The following is a 21,627-nucleotide window of genomic DNA, read 5'->3' as shown; positions in this document are numbered from 1 at the left end:
TCTGGTGCGAAAAGTGCAAATCAATCCCAGAACAACAGCAAAGGACCTTGTGAAGATGCTGGAGGAAACAGGTACAAACGTATCTATATTCACAGTAAAACAAGTCCTATATTGACATAACCTGAAAGGCCGCTCAGCAAGGAGGAAGCCACTGCTCCAAAACCGCCATAAAAAAGCCAGACTACGGTTTGCAACTGCACATGAAGACAAAGATCGTACTTTTTGGAGAAATGTTCTCTGGTCTGATGAAACAAAAACAGAACTGTTTGGCCATAATGACCATCGTTATGTTTGGAGGAAAAAGGGGGTGCCTTGCAAGCCGAAGAACACCATCCCAACCGTGAAGCACGGGGGTGGCAGCATCATGCTGTGGTGGTGCTTTGCTGCAGGAGGGACTGGTGCACTTCACAAAATAGATGGCATCATGAACAAGGAAAATTATGTGGATATATTGAAGCAACATCTCAAGACTTCAGTCAGGAAGTTAAAGCTTGGTCGCAAATGGGGGTCTTCCAAATGGACAATGACCCCAAGCATACTTCCAAAATTGTGGCAAAATGGCTTAAGGACAACAAAGTCAAGGTATTGGAGTGGCCATCACAAAGCCCTGACCTCAATCCTATAGAATATGTGTGGGCCGAACTGAAAAAGCGTGTGCGAGCAAGGAGGCCTACAAACCTGACTCAGTTACACCAGCTCTGTCAGGTGGAATGGGCCAAAATTCACCCAACTTATTGTGGGAAGCTTGTGGAAGGCTACCCGAAACATTTGACCCAAGTTAAACAATTTAAAGGCAATGCTACCAAATACTAATTGAGTGTATGTAAACTTCTGACCCACTGGGAACGTGATGAAAGAAATAAAAGCTGAAATAAATCATTCTCTCTACTATTATTCTGACATTTCACATTCTTAAAATAAAGTGATCCTAACTGACCTAAGACAGGGAATGTTTACTAAGATTAAATGTCAGGAATTTTTAAAAAAACTGAGTTTAAATGTATTTGGCTAAGGTGTATGTAAACTTCCAACTTCAACTGTATATATATAAAGTACCAGTCAAAGATTTGGACACTCCTACTCATTCAAGGGTTTTTCATTATTTTTACTATTTTCTACATTTTAGAATAATAGTGAAGACATCATAACTATGAAATAACACATATGGAACCATGTAGTAACCAAAAAAGTGTTAAACAAATCAAAATATATTTTATATTTGAGATTCTTCAAAGTAAACACCCTTTGCCTTGATGACAGCTTTGCACACTCTTGGCATTCTCTGAACCATCTTCATGAGGAATGCTTTTCCAACAGTCTTGAAGGAGTTCCCACATATGCTGAGCACTTGTTGGCTGCTTTTCCTTCACTCTGCAGTCCAAGTCATCCCAAACCATCTCAATTGGGTTGAGGTCGGGTGATTGTGGAGGCCAGGTCATCTGATGCAGCACTCCATCCCTCTCCTTCTTGGTCAAATAGCCATTTCACAGCCTGGAGGTGTGTTTTGGGTCATTGTCCGGTCATTGTTTTACACTTTTTTGGCTACTGTGTTATTTCATAGTTGTGATGTCTTCTCTATTATTTTACAATTTAGAAAATAGTAAAAATGAAGAAAAACCCTTCAATGAGTAGGTGTGTCCAAACTTTTGACTGGTACTGTATTTTTAAACTCAGCAAAGAAAGAAACGTCCTCTCACTGTCAACTGCGTTTATTTTCAGCAAACTTAACATGTGTAAATATTTCTGCTGTCTCACAGCTGACCGGTGTGGCATATCAAGAAGCTGATTAAACAGCATGATCATTACACAAGTGTACCTTCTGCTGGGGGACAATAAAAGGCAACTATATGTGCAGTTTAGTCACACAACACAATACCACAGAGGTCTCAAGTTTTGAGGGAGCGTGCAATTGGAATTGAATTGGAATTGAATGTTCATTTCTCTTCCATAAGCCGGTTCCAACGTCGTTTTAGAGAATTTGAAAATGTATGGTGTCGTGTGGGCGAACGGTTTTCTGACGTCAACGTTGTGAACAGAGTGCCCCATGGTGACGGTGGGTTTATGATATGGGCAGGCATAAGCTACAGACAATGAACACAATTGCATTTTTCGATGGCAATTTCAATGCACAGAAATACCGTGATGAGATCCTGAGGCCCATTGTCGTGCCATTCATCCGCCGCCATCACCTCATGTTTTAGCATGATAATGCATGGCCCCATGTCGCAAGGGTCTGTACACAATTCCTGGAAGCTGAAAATGTCCCAGTTCTTTCATGGCCGGCATACTCACCAGACATGTCACCCATTGAGCATATTTGGGATGCTCTGGATCGACGTGTACGACAGCTTGTTCCAGTTCCCGCCAATATCCAGCAAATTCGAACAGCCATTGAAGAGGAGTGGGACAACATTCCCCAGGCCACAATCAACAGCCTGATCAACTCTATGCGAAGGAGACGTGTTGCGCTGCATGAGGCAGGTGGTCACACCAGATACTGACTGGTTTTCTGATCCACAACTCGTACCTTTTTTAAGGTATCTGTGACCAACAGATGCGTATCTGTATTCCCAGTCATTTGAAATCCATAGATTAGGGCCTAATGAATTTATTTCAATTGACTGATTTCCTTATATGAACTCAATAAAATCTTTGAAACTGTTGCATGTTGCGTTTATATTTTGGTTCAGTGTATATATACAATAATTGTGTATTTCCGGTGACCAATACCTGTGACAGTTACCTCCTTTTTTGTCATGTGAAGTATCCGTCACAATATCAGTACTCCATTCCCAATCGATCCTAACCTTAAAGACGTCCTCCATTGATTTATTTTACTTTTGAAAAGTACACACACTAAAGGGTAAAAAAATATGTTTTGAGCAACATAGTGTTTTTTAGACACAAATTCAAGGAGTAGGGCATTCAAGGATTTGGTTTGATGGGAAGTTGTCATCGGCCTCCCCCCTTGCTTGAGGAACAGTAGAGCAGCAATAAAGAACAAGAGGAAAGCCCCCCCCCCCCCCCCACTTGTGCCATGTCATGACTTACCTGAACCACCTATTGAGATGTGCCTTTTTTAAAGTAAATTGCATGATAAATTAGCTGAAAAGGAGACTGGAGTAGGACTTCAAGTAACGCAGGTGTTAAATGATATGAAAAGGAGAATGGAGTGCCACTTTCACCTTAGACCAACACTTTCCAACATGAGTTCATCAACCCAAATTATTGAGGGGCCATCACAAAATGAGACCTTGACCATCTGAAATGTTTCTGACTTCCTCTGGAAAAAATGTTGGGTAACCAGATTGCCAAGAACCATCATCTGCCTTCTATGTTTAGATCCTGAACAACAAGAGTATGTAGGAAACAATCATGGCACACATCATCATCACACCTGTCTGTTTTGTGGGTTAGAGACCAAGAAGACCATGTAGGCCAGTGTTTCCCAATCCTGGACCCCATGAGGTGCACATTTTAGTTTTTGCCCTAGCACTACACAGTGACCTGATTCAAATAATCAAAGCTTGATTATGAGTTGATTATTTGAATGCAGTGTTAGGGCAAAAACAAAAATGTGCACCCCTTGGGGTCCCCAGGACCAGAATTGGGAAACACTGCAGTAGGCCTATACTGGGCCATCTGTTATAGGTGGTAATATCCTATGCCCAATCCCAAACTGATTCCTCACCCCTAATTATAGGCATTTACCGACACCTTTCTGCAGACCTGAAAGAATTGGATGGCTATCAGGGATATGGTTAGCCCTTAGGTAACCTGGTCCCCAGGCTACTGCCAGCTGGTATAGGGGACGCTGCTATTGTCTACACCCATCCAGCTGTCTTTTAACTACAGGGGGAGGGACTAGTTTTGGGATTGGTGATTTGGGTCATATCTCCATGGGAGCACAGACCAGACACAATGCAAAACAAGTAGGTACAAACATGGAAACTGAGGACAGAGTAGCCTACTAGCTGTGGTAGCGAGATGACTGGAGAGGTGAACAGCTGGCAGTGGGATTTTGAGAGGGTTCAAGTCTTAGTAGCTATGTGGTGACCTAAAGACAGTTCCATTATGGCCAGGATGTTTATGGCTGACTGTATGGCCCTCTCTATTGTGCGAGTCAGTGAAATAAAATAGAAGTTGACCATCTGAGACTGGAATGCACTGTCTCATCTTCATCATCACCATTGTCATCATCATCATCAAGCCTGCCTCGTGCACAGCGCATGCATGGTGCAAACTGTATCCAATATTATAGCAGTACATCTCCTCTAATTTGGTGCTTTTGCCCCCACTAACTGATACAACTACAGGATTTAACGGCTTATCAAGCAAACATCGCAAAAGACACAAATGTACCCGTCCAAACTGATTAAAACCCCAAATAAGCCCCAGGTTGTCACGCACGCAGGGAGCTTTGGAGGGGGGAGGGGGTGGACATTAGACATATGCACAGACAAAAAATCAGAGTTGAGGTAGCTACGGTAACATAATTGTTCAGAGTTGTTTTTCACCTAGTGAAAGTAAACTGGGATAAAAATACATTATCAATCCAATTAAAGAAGTGTCGCCAACTTTGGACCAGTGGAACGGCTAAGCATCTTATGCGTAAAGGCTTGGATAGGCCTATGGCTCAGAATATGGAATAGAATGTGAATGGTAGGCTACTCAAGTATTCATTTAAAGAAGCAGTAGCGTATGTTAGTTTTAAGAAATATAATAATCAGATATGGCAAATATTGTGCCCATCAACCGGTAACCCTGGACTTCCCATGCGCCATAACCGCTCGCTAGCGGATTTACCGAGCATAGCAAGGGTTTGAATGACCTCTAGGCCGTCTAATTATACACTTTTAAAATGCAGTGGAGTATAGGCTACGCCGCGAACATACACCAACAGAACTCACCCGATTGAAATCCCCAATTTAAACCCAAAGTCTTCCTTTTGTTAAAAACGATGAATTGTGGACTCCGTGTTGGAGAGAACTGTTGTGCTGCGCACCACCCCTCTCTCCCTCCCCTGTCCGTTAATCTCGCTCTGCCAACTACTTATCATCCACGTTATAAGCCATTGCCCTCCCTCACTTGAAACGCATGTTAAACACCAAAACCCGACTTCACTCAAATTAAGTTTTCCATCCCAATCGGTTTGGCTAATATTTATCGCGTGCAATGCCTGGAAACTATCCATTGCTGTGAAAGAGAACTACTTTAAAGGCCATTTGTCAGTCTGTGCTATTGTCATGGTTCAGCTTTAGACTGGGAGGGGAGCCAATGATTGGGGTAAAGAGCCCAAGTTATTGATCGCCAATTTCAAAGGATGTCTGGTATCATGTAAATAGGTTATCAAATTGTATTATGCACGTAACATACGTTTCCACAGACCACTATGTGATCTAGTAAATGTGGTTACCCTAGTTAACGGTTGTTTTATGGGTCCCGTTTAACGCACTGTGACAAGATATGTAATGGCGCCGTTCTGTGGTCATCAGAGAGAGTGTCCCATAAACCTCATGTCAACCTTTCCCAATTATTATGACCCTCAGTCACTGTAGTAGGCCTACAATTGTCAGTATTTATTTATATGAAGAGAAAATTCATGAAGTATGCTTTGGGCTCATGGCAACTAACAGTCAACAGTTAGCTAGCATTAAACAAACAGTCAATCAAGCTCAAAATGTTTTATTCTTCAGATTCAGGGCAGATAAAAATGACCAGTTATACTTAGTGAAAAGTACCCTTGTGTTGGGTATTGAGCTGCTCAGTAAGAAAAGCACCAGCATAAACTGAGACAACATCCATTACGCCACAGCAATACTTTTGTGATCTTTTTACTAATTTGTTTCACAACATGCCTTGCCTCCCAAACCTAGTACAGGGTTGTCAAATTGAACAGCTGTATTGCTCTGTACCACTTCAACACTCTCCTCCTTATAGATGCAAAGGCAGCAGGATAGAGCAGAAAAACCAGGAGTCCTTGTATAAGGCTGGAGGCTGTAGCCTGGACATGGTTTAGCTCTGGCCTCCCAGGGTGTGCTTGTCAAACAGGTACTCGGCCATCTTGTTGTTGACAGCATCCATCTTGGTGAGGTTGGTGACATAGTCACCCAGCTTCTTAATGGCCTCCACCTGCTCATTCAGGTAGTGGGACTCCAGGAAGTCACACAGCTAAAGAAGGAAAACATAGGTGAGACAAGAGAATAACTACAGACACTATTGTAGATGCAGTTACACACAAGAGCCTGGTGGTAATGACATACGGTTAGATAACTAACTCAATGAGGTGTTTGCAGCGGTCCAATTTATGCATTAGCTGCATCTTTTTGTATAGTGTGCATTCTTGTACATCTGTGGGCTATTGTGTTTGTGTGAAGAGGCAGGCTTCATTCGTTAGCAGAGCTACAACAACCTGATCAGCTCCTGGGACAGTACAGTGGCTGTATTCTATGTGTTGTATACATGTAATGTGTGTGGTTCCACCATAACGTGGGGGACATTACTTACATGAGGGTCAATCTTGTCAGAGGCAATCTTGTGCAGGTCCAGCAGGGCCTGGTTGACGTTCTTCTCCAGCTGCAGAGCACACTGCATGGCCTCCAGCCCATTGCCCCACTCGTCACGATCTGGCTTCTACTCAGGACAGAGGGAACAAAGTTTAGGGACTTCTAGCAGAGATTTCTATGCATACCTACTAACAGTCAACAGTTAGCCAGTATATCTTGCACATAAGAGGCTAAAACAAACGAACCAATGAAGCAAAAAGTCAAGATAGGGTCAAGTTAACAGTCAATACAAAAAACCACGTTTGAGTTTATGAAGCACAAATCATCCGGTGTGGTTCAGTCGGTAGAGCATGGCACTTTCAACGCCAAAGGTCATGGATTCACTTCCTACTGGGGCTACCTATATGTGAAATGTATGCGCGCATGACTAAGTTGCATTTGGAAAAAAAGCACCTCCTAAATGGAGTAGGCCTGTCTATTAACATTGGCAGAGTCTGGATAGTTATACCCCTCAGGCTGTTTTAATTCAGTGTTTATGGAGGCAGCAGTCAGGCCATTTCTCATCTGAGCACCTTGCTCTAATACCAGGGCAGCTACATATGGCGTGCCTTACAATGAACTCTGCATTAACATGAATACTAATCAAAACAATGACGCCAAAATGTCAAGTCTCCAGTATTAGAAAAAAGTTATATCGAGGGCCATAGAGCTTGTCCCTATATATTCTAGATTAACCATTTGGTTCCTGGTAAACCCTTTAACAGATCTTCTTAAAGGATTCTTTCTATCATAGAGAAATTTTCAGACAACCCTCGTCTATGGAGGAGAAGTTAAAGAACCCTTTTTGCCCTTCTAACAGTCTACAATGCAAATTTGTGTTTCGACACTCACCTTGATGTCCTGGAGGAAAATGCGTCCACCTCTCTTGTTCTGGAAGGAGAGTAGCTTTTCGGCGTGTTCGCGCTCCTCGTCGCTGTTCTCCTTGAAGAAATGAGCGAAGCCAGACAGAGCCACGTCGTCACGGGAGAAATAGAAAGCCTAGGTTGATAGACAAAACAGTGTGGTTAGAAAAATATGCCAAACATGACTCAGTATTCCGTTCTAGCAGTATTGCAATGCCATTTTTTCCCGTAAGGGTGTACTTCAGAGTTCCGTTTTATTTGGCTATTGCCTACAGAAAACAGTCAGAATAAAATAATGACATTTAGACCCATGCATAATACACAATACTGCGTAGAGCAAGAAAATGGTCCTCTTGGTAGCCAATTACAGTCTACTTGCCATTGAAGTGTAGGTGTAAGAGGCAAACATCTCCATGTTGATCATCCGGTTGATGGCAGCTTCGCAGTCGCTGTGGTAGTTCTGGCGGACCTGAGACTCCATTTTAGCAGATTTTCTTATTTTATATCAAACTTAACGGTACAAAAATAGAGTTTCTTAGACTATTTTGCTATTACAGTTCAAGTACGTGTTAAGTTATAAATCTGGAATGTTATACAGTGCGGGACGAAGGCAGAAGAGTTCCGTTCAATCACTGTTGAAGCAAGAACTTCTAGATGCGTCTTCCCAGAGTTGTGAAATAGAAGAAGTCTTGTTCGCTCTATTTATTGTTCCAAACAGAGCGCGTCAGTGAAATCGAGCCTCACAGAGCGCAGCCAATCACGTTTAGAATTTCAACAGGAAATAGGCGGATCATTTGATGATGATCTCACTCACTCATACGCAAATCAATGCAAAGTAACATTTTATTGGTAACATCTAAAACAATATCAAACAAAACAGTGCTACAGTTTAAATACAGCTGTTATTGTTGCAAAATGTGTGTGTATTATATCCTTAGAAGAAAATTGTAGTAATTTGACAATTATTTCGGATAATATGCTAATTGAGAAATAGCCTAGGTCTACGTTTTATTTACATTACATTTACGTCATTTAGCAGACGCTCTTATCCAGAGCGACTTACATTATTATTTTTTATTTTTTATTACTAGCCCCCCGTGGGAATCGAACCCACAACCCTGGGGTTGCAAACGCCATGCTCTACCAACTGAGCTATATCCCTGCCGGCCATTCCCTACCCTGGACGACGCTGGGCCAATTGTGCGCCGCCCCATGGGTCTCCCGGTCGCGGCCGGCTACGACAGAGCCTGGATTCGAACCAGGATCTCTAGTGGCACAGCTAGCACTGCGATGCAGTGCCTTAGACCACTGCGCCACTCGGGAGATTTAGGCTATAAAAGGACTTGAACTTGCTCCTCTATGGTTGTGACGCAGTTCTGAAACTTCTGTTTAATTCTGTAATAGCGCATGTTTCAATAGCATATGTAGCTTAATCATTTACCTTTTTCAGAATGCAGTCAAAAGAAAAACTGTTGGGTTTATCACACTTTTTTTTATATAAACTCAATTTGCAGTATGAAGTATGGGAATACAGTACGTGGACAGGGACAGATATGATGGCTTTTGTATACATTTTATTTGACAATACACCTTTCGGTTTGAAATGGCATATTGTAGTTGACAAATGGTTTATCAAAGTTGATCACATTAGCATCCAATAACTACACAAAATCAGTAGCTACATACACCTAACCATAGACATGTTATTAAGCTAAAACTGTGAAGTGGAAAACAGTTATCAGCTAATGAAATAACAGACCACAGTAATAAGGTAACCTTCCTAACAACCTCAGTTCACATGACCTGATTTTCCATAACTGCTGACAGGGTGCTTTCAGGGTGCTGGGTCATTGCTCAATACATCCATGTAGTTGCAACATCATTGGGATTCATAAGAACTAGATCTTCTGGGGCAGTATGCATCAAGCGTCTCAGAGTAAGATTGCTGATTTAGGATCAGTTTTGCCTTTTAGATCTTATTGAATAATATCCCTTTCATTCATAAACCGCGTCCCACTAATTGACCATGCCTGCTCCTTTTTGCCAGATTTTTTGTGAAAGGGATAGGTGGTAAAAAAACAAGGAAAAATATAACCCACCTAAAGACCTAGTCATGATTCCTGCATTTTCACAGACCCTGTAACCAAAATACAGGTATCAGGTCTGTGTGAATGGTTCTCTGCTTTTTTTTGCAGGTAAATTCATTAACATTCCATTGTTTAATATCTCCCTAATTTGATGCAAACAGCCCCCATGGTTTAACAACACCCCCCTGCTCCCACCCCTCCCAATTTGCCAGTTACCCACTGATATGTATAAAAAGTGTATAACTGCACAAATGTGTTAAATAAGGGGCTGTTTGAAATGGCATCATACACTGCTCAAAAAAATAAAGGGAACACTTAAACAACACAATGTAACTCCAAGTCAATCACACTTCTGTGAAATCAAACTGTCCACTTAGGAAGCAACACTGATTGACAATACATTTCACATGCTGTTGTGCAAATGTAATAGACAACAGGTGGAAATTATAGGCAATTAACAAGACACCCCCAATAAAGGACTGGTTTTGCAGGTGGTGACCACAGACCACTTCTCAGTTCCTATGCTTCCTGGCTGATGTTTTGGTCACTTTTGAATGCTGGCGGTGCTTTCACTCTAGTGGTAGCATGAGACGGAGTCTACAACCCACACAAGTGGCTCAGGTAGTGCAGCTCATCCAGGATGGCACATCAATGCGAGCTGTGGCAAGAAGGTTTGCTGTGTCTGTCAGCGTAGTGTCCAGAGCATGGAGGCGCTACCAGGAGACAGGCCAGTACATCAGGAGACGTGGAGGAGGCCGTAGGAGGGCAACAACCCAGCAGCAGGACTGCTACCTCCGCCTTTGTGCAAGGAGGAGCAGGAGGAGCACTGCCAGAGCCCTGCAAAATGACCTCCAGCAGGCCACAAATGTGCATGTGTCTGCTCAAACGGTCAGAAACAGACTCCATGAGGGTGGTATGAGGGCCCGACGTCCACAGGTGGGGGTTGTGCTTACAGCCCAACACCGTGCAGGACGTTTGGCATTTGCCAGAGAACACCAAAATTGGCAAATTCGCCACTGGCGCCCTGTGCTCTTCACAGATGAAAGCAGGTTCACACTGAGCACGTGACAGACGTGACAGAGTCTGGAGACGCCGTGGAGAACGTTCTGCTGCTTGCAACATCCTCCAGCATGACCGGTTTGGCGGTGGGTCAGTCATGGTGTGGGGTGGCATTTCTTTGGGGGGCCGCACAGCCCTCCATGTGCTCGCCAGAGGTAGCCTGACTGCCATTAGGTACCGAGATGAGATCCTCAGACCCCTTGTGAGACCATATGCTGGTGTGGTTGGCCCTGGGTTCCTCCTAATGCAAGACAATGCTAGACCTCATGTGGCTGGAGTGTGTCAGCAGTTCCTGCAAGAGGAAGGCATTGATGCTATGGACTGGCCCGCCCGTTCCCCAGACCTGAATCCAATTGAGCACATCTGGGACATCATGTCTCGCTCCATCCACCAATGCCACGTTGCACCACAGACTGTCCAGGAGTTGGCGGATGCTTTAGTCCAGGTCTGGGAGGAGATCCCTCAGGAGACCATCCGCCACCTCATCAGGAGCATGCCCAGGCGTTGTAGGGAGGTAATACAGGCACGTGGAGGCCACACACACTACTGAGCCTCATTTTGACTTGTTTTAAGGACATTACATCAAAGTTGGATCAGCCTGTAGTGTGGTTTTCCACTTTAATTTTGAGGGTGACTCCAAATCCAGACCTCCATGGATTGATACATTTGATTTCCATTGATCATTTTTGTGTGATTTTGTTGTCAGCACATTCAACTATGTAAAGTTTTTAATAAGATTATTTCATTCATTCAGATCTAGGATGTGTTATTTTAGTGTTCCCTTTATTTTTTTGAGCAGTGTATAAACATTGCCTTATATTTTTTACAGGTAATGTACCCAAGAGTACGTGGACAGGGAGGATCTGATCCTAGATCAGCACTCCTACTCTGACAACAGGCTTGCTAAATGTTATACAGCCCCTGGTCTGTCCTGGCCTAGTATATAAGGTAGCAACTCTACTCCAATTGTTTGAGAACAGAACCCCTCTTTTCCTAGTATGTAACCCAAAACAGGCTCTATCTATCAGGCACTACTATCTAGGTGTATTGTTTGTTGAAAAATGATAAAGCTGCTTCAAATGGGGTAAGGGTCTTTGAACATAGATATCCCTTGAAGTGTGTGCTCTTTGTTTGACAAAGTATTCTAGACTGAACCTCACTTTATGTTTTCATTATGAGTGCAAACAAAGTTTTGGAGACAATGAGACAAAGCCTCTTCTGACTGTTGGGAGTGACAGTAGACGTATGCTTAAACCTGTGTTACAAAACGGCTGTGACATACTTGGCATTCCTTTTCTTGCGAAAAGTCAAGCATATAGGCCTAGATATAAATCCTTACCCTGACAGTAGGCTTAGTCTATGGGCCAGGAAAGACTGTAATCCATGGTTCAGATCAGGAGGATTTTGAGAGTCATTTTCATAGTATCACAAAAGGACAAATGTCCCTGTCATTTCTGTAATCTCAACTGTTTTTAGTCAGCAGCAACCCTTATGAACTGTTGTTAGTCAGCAGCAACCCTCACTCATTCAAAGTGACCTTGTTTTAGCAGAAGGGCAAACATAGCATTAAAACCCTGGGGACCTGTGTTGTTGTTAAAGTCACAACCGGGTCCATCATGTGACCAGCCGCACAGAGTTATAAACAGAAGTGATACCAATACAGTAAATTATTAACCATTACAAAACTCTTTCTATTTTAGTTCTGAAGGGTGACACAACGTTTTTAGTCTTTACTTTTCCCCCCTCTCCCTATTTCTCTCCCTCCTTCCCACTCTTATTCCTGTCATAACCTCCTGTTTGTTTTACTATGTTCATTACACAGGTGCACCTTGTGCTGGCCATGATAAAAGGCCACTCTAAAATGTGCAGTTTTGTCACACAATACAATGCCACAGATGTCTCAAGTTTTGAGGGAGCGGGCAATTGGCATGCTGACTGCAGGAATGTCCACCAGAGCTATTGCCAGAGAATTGAATGTTCATTTCTCTACCATAAGCTGCCTCCAACGTTGTTTTAGAGAATTTGGCAGTACGTCCAACCGGCCTCACAACCGCAGACCATGTGCATGGCATTGTGTGCGAGCAGTTTGTTGATGTCAGTGTTGTGAACAGAGTGCCCCATAATGGCGGAAGTGTTATGGTATTGGGCAGGCATAAGCTACGGACAACGAACGCGATTGCATTTTATCGATAACAATTTTAATGCACAAAAATACCGTGACGAGATCTTGTTGCCCATTGTGAGGCCCATTTGTTAAAAGTATCTGTGACCAACAGATGCATATCTGTATTCCCAGTCATGTGAAATCCATAGATTAGCGCTTAATGAATTTATTTTAATTGATTGATTTCCTCAGTTAAATCTTTTAAATTGTTGCATGTTGCGTTTCTATTTTTGTTCAGTATAGTTTGTTAAACAGCTTACAGAAATTAAATAAAATGTAGACCCATCCCATCTTTGCTAAATATGTTAACTTGAACCTGTTTTCAGTCAACATTCTTCTAAGTAATTGCATGGCTTCAATGTGGAAATAAATACATACAGTGCCTTGCAAAAGTATTCACCCCCCTTGGCGTTTTTCCTATTTTGTTGCATTACAACCTGTAATTTAAATGGATTTTTATTTGGATTTCATGTAATGGACATACACAAAATAGTCCAAATTGGTGAAGTGAAATGAAAAAAATAACTTGTTTCATAAAATTCTAAAAAGTAAATAATGGAAAAGTGGTGTGTGCATATATATTCACCCCCTTTGCTATGAAGCCCCTAAATAAGATCTGGTGCAACCAATTACCTTCAGAAGTCACATAATTAGTTAAATAAACTCCACCTGTGTGCAATCTAAGTGTCACATGATCTGTCACATGATCTCAGTATATATACACCTGTTCTGAAAGGCCCCAGAGTCTGCAACACCACTAAGCAAGGGGCACCACCAAGCAAGTTGCACCATGAAGACGAAGGAGCTCTCCAAACAGGTCAGGGACAAAGTTGTGGAGAAGTACAGATGAGGGTTGGGTTATAAAAAAATATCTGAAACTTTGAACATCCCACAGAGCACCATTATTAAAAAATGGAAAGAATATGGCACCACAACAAACCTGCCAAGACAGGGCCGCCACCAAAACTCACGGACCAGGGAAGGAGGGCATTAATCAGAGAGGCAACAAAGAGACCAAAGATAACCCTGAAGGAGCTGCAAAGCTCCACAGCGGAGATTGGTGTATCTGTCCATAGGACCACTTTAAGCCATACACTCCACAGAGCTGGGCTTTACGGAAGAGTGGCCAGAAAAAAGCCATTGCTTAAAGAAAAAAATAAGCAAACACGTTTGGTGTTCGCCAAAAGGCATGTGGGAGACTCCCCAAACATATGGAAGAAGGTACTCTGGTCAGATGAGACTAAAATTGAGCTTTCTGGCCATCAAGGAAAACGCTATGTCTGGTGCAAACCCAACACCTCATTACCCCGAGAACACCATCCCCACAGTGAAGCATGGTGGTGGCAGCATCATGCTTGGGGATGTTTTTCATCGGCAGGGACTGGGAAACTGGTCAGAATTGAAGGAATGATGGATGGCGCTAAATACAGGGAAATTCTTGAGGGAAACCTGTTTCAGTCTTCCAGAGATTTGAGACTGAGGTTCACCTTCCAGGACAATAACCCTAAGCATACTGCTAAAGCAACACTTGAGTGGTTTAAGGGGAAACATTTAAATGTCTTGGAATGGCCTAGTCAAAGCCCAGACCTCAATCGAATTGAGAATCTGTGGTAAGACTTAAAGATTGCTGTACACCAGCAGAACCCATCCAACTTGAAGGAGCTGGAGCAGTTTTGCCTTGAAGAATGGGCAAGAATCCCAGTGGCTAGATGTGCCAAGCTTATAGAGACATACCCCAAGAGACTTGCAGCTGTAATTGCTGCAAAAGGTGTCGAATATTGTAGAATATTGGCCCCGTGTAGCTCAGTTGGTAGAGCATGGCGCTTGCAACGCCAGGGTTGTGGGCTTGATTCCCATGGGGGGCCAGTATGAAAAAAAAAATGTATGCACTCACTAACTGTAAGTCGCTCTGGATGAGAGCGTCTGCTAAATGACAAAAGTGTAAAAATGTAGAATGGCATGAAATAGCGATTTCTTTTCCTGGACCGTAAATAAGATAGATTAATGCAGTGCTTTTATTATAATGGAGATCTTTTCACCCCTACCCTTGTCAGCAGTGGAATGTGAATCGAGAACCTTCTGGCTACTTTGTTTTGTAAGCATTAGCCTACATGGCAAAGAACAGTTTCTAAAACTGCATATCTAAAGGCTCTGGTCTGTCCTAGGAGTGAGGGTAGGCATGTTCTCTGCTATCCACTTTGTTTTTATTATTTTGGATATAGGGTCACTTGTTTTTTCAAGCATTCAGGGAGGGTTGAGTAAAAATATATTTTGCTTAAGTGAGGGCCATCCATTTTTCTCCAGGTATCCCTCAAATAACACAGTCCCTAAGCTCCTAATGCATCAAGACTTGGATAGGCATATGGCTCAGAATATGGAATATAACGTGAAGAGTAGACTACTCAAGTATTAATTAAAATAAGCAGTAGCATGTCAGTTAAGAAATATATTCAGAACACAAATATTGTCCCCATCAACCGGTAACCCTGGGACAACCTGTGCGTAATAACCGCTTGCTAGTAGATTTACACAGGTTTGAATGACCTCTAGGCCATCTAATGAGATACTTTTAAAATGCTCAGGCTAAATCGACTGTAGTTACCCATTTCACTGTTACAGGCCTAGAGTTTAGTTGTTTTATGGGACCTGAATAGACATGGCACTATTACAAGATATGGTAAAAGCCCTTATAAACCTCATGTCAACCTTTTCCTATTATGACCCTCAGTCACCATAGTAGGCCTACAATTGTCAGTATTTATCATTTCTACAGAGAAATGAAAGATGGTGGGCTTTGGGCTCATGTACACTGAACAAAAATATATAAATTCAACATGTAGTGTTGGTCCCATGTGATTGATATATAGTCCCATATAGTAACAAACAGTGAATCCAGCTCAAAAAAGGTTTTATTATTCAGATTCTGTGCAGATTGAAAATGACCAGTTACACCTAGTGAAGAGGACCCTTGTTTTAGGTATTGAAATTCAGTAAGACAGCTCAAAGCACCTGAATAGACGAACATCCATTACTACAGCTGGCAACATTTAGAAACAACAACTTGTGATCTTTTTACAAACTTGTCAACATTACAGCAGTTGTGCATTGCGCTGTACCAGTTCAAAACTCTCCCCTCCTTACAGATGCAAAACCAGCAGAATAGAGCAGAAAAGCCAGGAGTCCAGTCCTGGTCTGAGGCTGGAGGCTGTAGCCTGGACATGGTTTAGCTCTGGCCTCCCAGGGTGTGCTTGTCAAACAGGTACTCGGCCATCTTGTTGTTGACAGCATCCATCTTGGTGAGGTTGGTGACGTGGTCGCCCAGCTTCTTAATGGCCTCCACCTGCTCATTCAGGTAGTGGGACTCCAGGAAGTCACACAGCTAAAGAAGGAAAACATAGGTGAGACAAGAGAATAACTACAGACACTATTGTAGATGCAGTTACACACAAGAGCCTGGTGGTAATGACATACGGTTAGATAACTAACTCAATGAGGTGTTTGGAGCGGTCCAAATTATGCATTGGCTGCATCTTTTTGTATAGTGTGCATTCTTGTACATCTGTGGGCTATTGTGTTTGTGTGAAGAGGCAGGCTTCATTGGTGAGCAGAGCTACAACAACCTGATCAGCTCCTGGGACAGTACAGTGGCTGTATTCTATGTGATGTATACATGTGACGTATAGTTCCACATTAACAAGGGGGACATTACTTACATGGGGGTCGACCTTGTCAGAGGCAATCTTGTGCAGGTCCAGCAGGGCCTGGTTGACGTTCTTCTCCAGCTGCAGAGCACACTGCATGGCCTCCAGCCCATTGCCCCACTCGTCACGATCTGGCTTCTACACAGGACAGAGGGAACACAGGAGGGTTAGAGACTATTAGCAGACGTTCCTATGCATACCTACTAACAGTCACCACAGTTAGCCAGTATATCTGGCACATAGGTTGATAAAACAAACTGGAAACAATTCAGCAAAAAGTCAAGATGGGGTCAATTTAACAGTCACTACAAACAACCACATATGCTTTAGTTTATGAAGCACATATCATAGGTCCTGTGTGGCTCAGTCGGTAGAGCATGGCGCTTGCAATGCCAAAGGTCATGGTTCACTTCCTGCTGGGGCAACCTATATGTAAATTATATGCACACATGGCTAAATCGATTTGGAAAAAAGCGTCTGCTAAATTGCATATCAATTTATTAACGTTTGGATAGTGTGAGTTGAGTTACACCCCTCACGCTTTTTCAGTTCAGTGGTTATAGAGGCAGTGTGTTCAGGACTACTCCAGGTTCTCTAGATCAACTTGGCACTGTAGAGACACTTAAGGCAATTTCCTCCATGGAGTAGAGAAATCTTTGCAGTTTTAAAGCCAATGTCCTGCAATTCTACACATTTTGCCATGCAGCAGAGAGAAAATGTATATCGGGTTTTAGTTTATACTAAAAGCGTTTTTCCATTCTAGAAATATACATCTTAAAATACAATCCATATTTTTTCCCCCTACTGTTTGGACTAGGCAGCCCACCCAATGATTTCAATGGCAGAAAAATCCCTGTACTCATAGGCCTACGCAGTCAGGACATCTCCTTTGGCCACCTTGCTCTAATACCAGGTCAGTCACATAGGGCGTACCTTTCAATGAACTAACTCAGCATTAATGACTACTCATTCAAAACAACTCCCATACTTGAAGTCTACAGTTTAGAAAAAAGGTTCCATCTAGAATCATAAAGGGTTATTCGGCTTGTCCCTATAGAGCAGGGGTGTCAAACGTCCGGCCCGCGGGCCGGATCAGGCCCGCAAACGGGTTTAATCCGGCCCACGAGATGATTAAAAAATAAAAATAAAACGTTTTAATAATTTTGTAAAGTATAAAAATGCGCTGCAATTTTTCAATAAAATATACTGCTGTTCCAATTGCATCCACTGGATGGCGCAATTGTGTTAAGCAAGCAAACTGTTTATACCGGGGCAGAGCAAGTAGGTCAAGCACGTGCAGCCAATGAGCTACTTTGTTTTGCCCGCGATATTTATTACGGCTTCTACTTTTAACATTATGCGCTTTGGCACCCTCATTGCCCCAATATGTCTCTGTCAAAAAAGAGAAAAGTGGACGCAGAGTGCAGAGTGTTCCAAGAAAAATGGTAATCCTATTTATTCCCGGAATTGAATGGGAAAGCTGTATGTTTGGTGTGTTCAGAGCATGTTGCAGTGCTAAAAGAATATAACCTTCGTCGCCACTATGGGAGTCTTCATGCCGACAAATATGAAAACTTTCAAGGACAGCGGAGATGAGAGAAGGTGAATGAACTGTTGGCAGGTCTGAAGAAACAGCAGTCTGTGTTTACTCACAGCCGAGACATCAGTGAAAGCTAGCTACCTCATTGCTAATGAAATCGCAGTGGCTTCAAAACCATTTAGTGAGGGTGAATTTGTAAAAACATGCATGATGAAGGCAGCGGAGATTGTGTGCCCTGAAAAGCGGCAGGCTTTTGCAAATATCAGCCTGACAAGAAACACAGTTGCAGACAGGATTTCCGATCTTTCAGTGGATTTGGACAGCCAGTTGAAGCAAAAAGTAAAGTCATTTATTGCGTTTTCAGTTGCAATTGATGAAAGCACGGACATTACAGATGTTGCACAACTGGCCATTTTCATCCGCGGAGTTGATGACACATTGACCGTCACCGAGGAGTTCGTGGAGTTGGTGCCGATGACAGATACAACGACAGCAGCTGATATTTTTACCGCACTCGTCGGCGCGCTGGACAGGGTCGGAGTGGACTGGTCCCGCGCTGTCAGCCTGGCTACAGATGGTGCGCCCTCAATGATCGGGAAAAAAGCAGGCGTTGTGACAAAGTTCAGAGAGAAAGTGCAATCTGCAAATGGAGGACGTGATTTTTTGACTTTTCACTGTATTTTGCACCAGGAGGCTTTGTGTTGCAAGTCATTAAAGATGGATAACGTCATGAAGGTGGTCATCCAAACTGTTAATTTCATCCGATCCAGAATCACCGTCAGTTTGACAGCCTTCTCAGAGAGAAAGACCACATCTATGGCCTGCCATACCACACTGAGGTAAGATGGTTAAGCCGAGGTGCTGTGCTGAGGCGTTTCTTTGATTTACGAGAAGAAATTGAACAGTTCATGGAAGAAAAGGGCAAACCAGTGTTAGAATTTCATTCCGCAGAATGGATGCAGGACCTTGCATTTATGGTGGATGTTACAGAGCACCTGAATAACTTGAACAAACAGCTGCAAGGGCGCAACAAAGTTGTCACGCAGTATTATGACAGCATACGTTCTTTCAAGTTGAAGCTGTCATTGTGGGAGACGCAACTTGCCGGTGGTGATGCAGCTCACTTCCCCTGTCTGAAAAATGTGTGCGCGACCCAACATGTGGCAGACATGAAGCGGTTCAAAGATAAAATAACGGGACTGTTACGGGAGTTTGAGCAACGCTTTCAGATTTATGTTTATATGTTTTTATGTTGATGTGCTATTGTTTTTAATTGATTTTATTTGTATATTTAACCTATTCTTGACTCTGTGGTTCTTGCACTTGTTTGGGGAACAGGATTTCATTATTTTTATCTACATTTCTGCCTGAGAAATGACACCCTGATATAGTTCTGTGATCTGTGAAACAGTTCTGTTAATCACTGAGGCATTGTGTGTTTGTGTGTTCTTTTTCTTTAGAATTTTCAAATAAACTTGACGTGTTTTATGATTAATAGTGATGTTGTGCTTGTACTATTTTGGACACACTGTCCTCAGGCTCCAGCTTTATGTTGTATGTTGATCGTATTAAAACAAAGAAAACAATCTGAAGTTGTTTTTTTAAAGATATATATATATATATATATATATATATATATATATATATATATATATATATATATATATATATATACACACACCATGATTTTTCCGGTCCGGCCCACTTGGGAATAGATTTTCCTCCATGTGGCCCCTGAGCTAAAATGAGTTTGACACCCCTGCTATAGAGGAACCATTTGGGTCCCTGTATAACCTTTTCAACTGAAAACCCTCGTCTATGTAAATGTGTGTTTTCGACGCTCAGGGGCCCCACCTTGATGTCCTGGAGGAAAATGCGTCCACCTCTTTTGTTCTGGAAGGAAAGCAGCTTGTCGGCGTGCTCGCGCTCCTCGTCACTATTCTCCTTGAAGAAATGCGCGAAGCCAGGCAGAGCCACATCGTCACGGGAGAAATAGAAAGCCTGGGTGGATAAACATAAAACAGTGTGGTTAAAAAAAACAAGAAAAACATACTAAACATGACTCAGCATTCTGTTCTTGTTGTGGCAACTAAGCTTGATGACAAAGGCATGAATCAGTCTAGTCTAGTCCTTAGTCTACTTTGTAACCAGCCAATTAACCGGTCAAGGAGATGTTACGCCCTCTGTCCTAGGTAGGATAGAGTCCCAGCGTCATTTGAACGCCTGAAGGCTCTTAATAGCCTAGCCAAGTAAAACTCAAAGATGTACTTCACGGAGTTGAGGTTCTTGGCTATTAATTGCCTAGGCCTACAGAAAAGTCACGAAATTGGGGAGAAAGAGGGGGTAGAATACAAAAAAAATAATGGCATTTAGGCCCAGGCATAATAATACACAGGTAGATCAACAAAATGGTCCTCTTGGTAGACTATTGTAGTCTCCTTACCATTGAAGTGTAAGTGTAAGAGGCAAACATCTCCATGTTGATCATCCGGTTGATAGCAGCTTCGCTGTCGCGGTGATAGTTCTGACGGACCTGAGACTCCATTTTGGCAGATTTTCTTCTTTTATATAAAAATGAACGGTACAAAAATAGAGTTTCTTAGACTATGTTGCTATTAGAGTTCAAGCAAGTGTTACGTTATCAATCCAGAATGGTATATAGTGCGGGACGAAGGCAGAAGAGTTCCGTTCAATCACTGTTGAAGCAAGAACTTCTTCATCTGTCTTCCCAGAATTGTGGAGGTGAAGAAGCCTTGTTCGCTCTATTTATTGTTCCAAACGAACCGCGTCAGTGAAATCGAGCCTCACAGAGCGCAGCCAATCACGTTTAGAATTTCAAAAGGAACTAGGCGGATCATTTGATGACGATCTCTCATACGCATGACCTAAGGCAAAGATTATTTATTATATTGACAAGATAGCCGAGTGACTGCTCTAACAATGGAAATACATGTGCTCAATGATTGAAGACAGGCAATATCAGGTGGGACCATTCTAGCCAATGAGAGGGCAGGTACGCGTGTGAACAACACGAACAAAGTTGCCGGAATGCCACGTTCATCCACATATATCAGTACATTTGTAAAAGCCTAAACTTTACGAAACTTCTAATCAAAATCCTCAGGTAATTCGACACTATCTTATATACCTCCACACAAAAATGGGTTTATATCACGCGGACAGATTTTGGGCGGAGTAAATCGTCTCGCTTCGACCTCTTCATCTCAGCCTGAAGAAATCAATATTTATTACAAAGTAACATTTTATTGGTAACGTCTAAAACAGTAGTATCAACCAAAAGCAATGCTACAGTGCAGGTCTAACTACAGCGGCTATTTTTGCAAAATGTCTGTGTATTATATCGTGAGAAGAATTTTAACATTCAGTCTAATAATAGGCTAATTGAGAAATATCGTAGGTCTACATTTTATTTAGGCTATAAAAGGAATTGAACTTTTTGACGCAGTTCTGTTAACTTCTGTTTCATTCTCTAAGAGCACATGTTTCAATAGCATATGTAGCCTAATTATTTTCCTTTTCCAGAATGCAGTCAAAAGAAAAACTGCAGGGTTTATCACACTTTTTTAAAAACATCAATTCAATTTGCAGTATGATGTATGGGAATAGAGTAAGTGGACAGAGACAGAAATGTTGGCTTTTGTAGAAAT

The 21,627-nt window shown here is 42.4% G+C and overlaps 2 protein-coding genes across 2 annotated transcripts; both read right to left on the bottom strand.

Annotated features, from left to right (window-relative positions):
- Window positions 1-5,669: 5,669 nt before the first annotated feature.
- On the bottom strand, window positions 5,670-8,116 carry LOC311103139 (ferritin, middle subunit-like). Its single transcript, XM_084144683.1, has 4 exons — window positions 7,788-8,116; window positions 7,398-7,544; window positions 6,508-6,633; window positions 5,670-6,171 (listed from the first exon to the last, which is right to left on the bottom strand). Exons 1-4 carry the CDS (start codon window positions 7,887-7,889, stop codon window positions 6,016-6,018), a joined length of 531 nt encoding a protein of 176 aa, XP_084000809.1. The 5' UTR covers window positions 7,890-8,116; the 3' UTR covers window positions 5,670-6,015.
- Window positions 8,117-15,609: 7,493 nt separating this feature from the next.
- Window positions 15,610-20,698, bottom strand: LOC311103146 (ferritin, middle subunit-like). The gene is made up of 4 exons (XM_084144695.1): window positions 20,403-20,698; window positions 19,814-19,960; window positions 16,432-16,557; window positions 15,610-16,097 (listed from the first exon to the last, which is right to left on the bottom strand). Exons 1-4 carry the CDS (start codon window positions 20,502-20,504, stop codon window positions 15,942-15,944), a joined length of 531 nt encoding a protein of 176 aa, XP_084000821.1. The 5' UTR covers window positions 20,505-20,698; the 3' UTR covers window positions 15,610-15,941.
- Between the last annotated feature and the right edge of the window lie 929 nt (window positions 20,699-21,627).

Source organism: Coregonus lavaretus, assembly GCF_964263955.1.
Source record: "Coregonus lavaretus genome assembly, chromosome: 2".
NCBI classification, from domain to species: Eukaryota; Metazoa; Chordata; class Actinopteri; order Salmoniformes; family Salmonidae; genus Coregonus; species Coregonus lavaretus.
This window is presented reverse-complemented; position numbering and strand designations above follow the sequence as displayed.

What these genes read in the sequence shown, in the direction of transcription:
- LOC311103139 (XM_084144683.1), bottom strand. Translation starts at nt 7,889, where the DNA reads ATGGAGTCTCAGGTCCGCCAGAACTACCACAGCGACTGCGAAGCTGCC. An exon ending in CTTACACCTACACTTCAATG is followed by an intron (nt 7,545 to 7,787) that starts GCAAGTAGACTG and finishes CTATCAACCTAG; the next exon opens with GCTTTCTATTTCTCCCGTGA. An exon ending in TTTTCCTCCAGGACATCAAG is followed by an intron (nt 6,634 to 7,397) that starts GTGAGTGTCGAA and finishes TGTCCTGAGTAG; the next exon opens with AAGCCAGATCGTGACGAGTG.
- LOC311103146 (XM_084144695.1), bottom strand. Translation starts at nt 20,504, where the DNA reads ATGGAGTCTCAGGTCCGTCAGAACTATCACCGCGACAGCGAAGCTGCT. An exon ending in CTTACACTTACACTTCAATG is followed by an intron (nt 19,961 to 20,402) that starts GTAAGGAGACTA and finishes TTATCCACCCAG; the next exon opens with GCTTTCTATTTCTCCCGTGA. An exon ending in CTGACAAGGTCGACCCCCAT is followed by an intron (nt 16,098 to 16,431) that starts GTAAGTAATGTC and finishes TTCCTTCTTTAG; the next exon opens with CTGTGTGACTTCCTGGAGTC.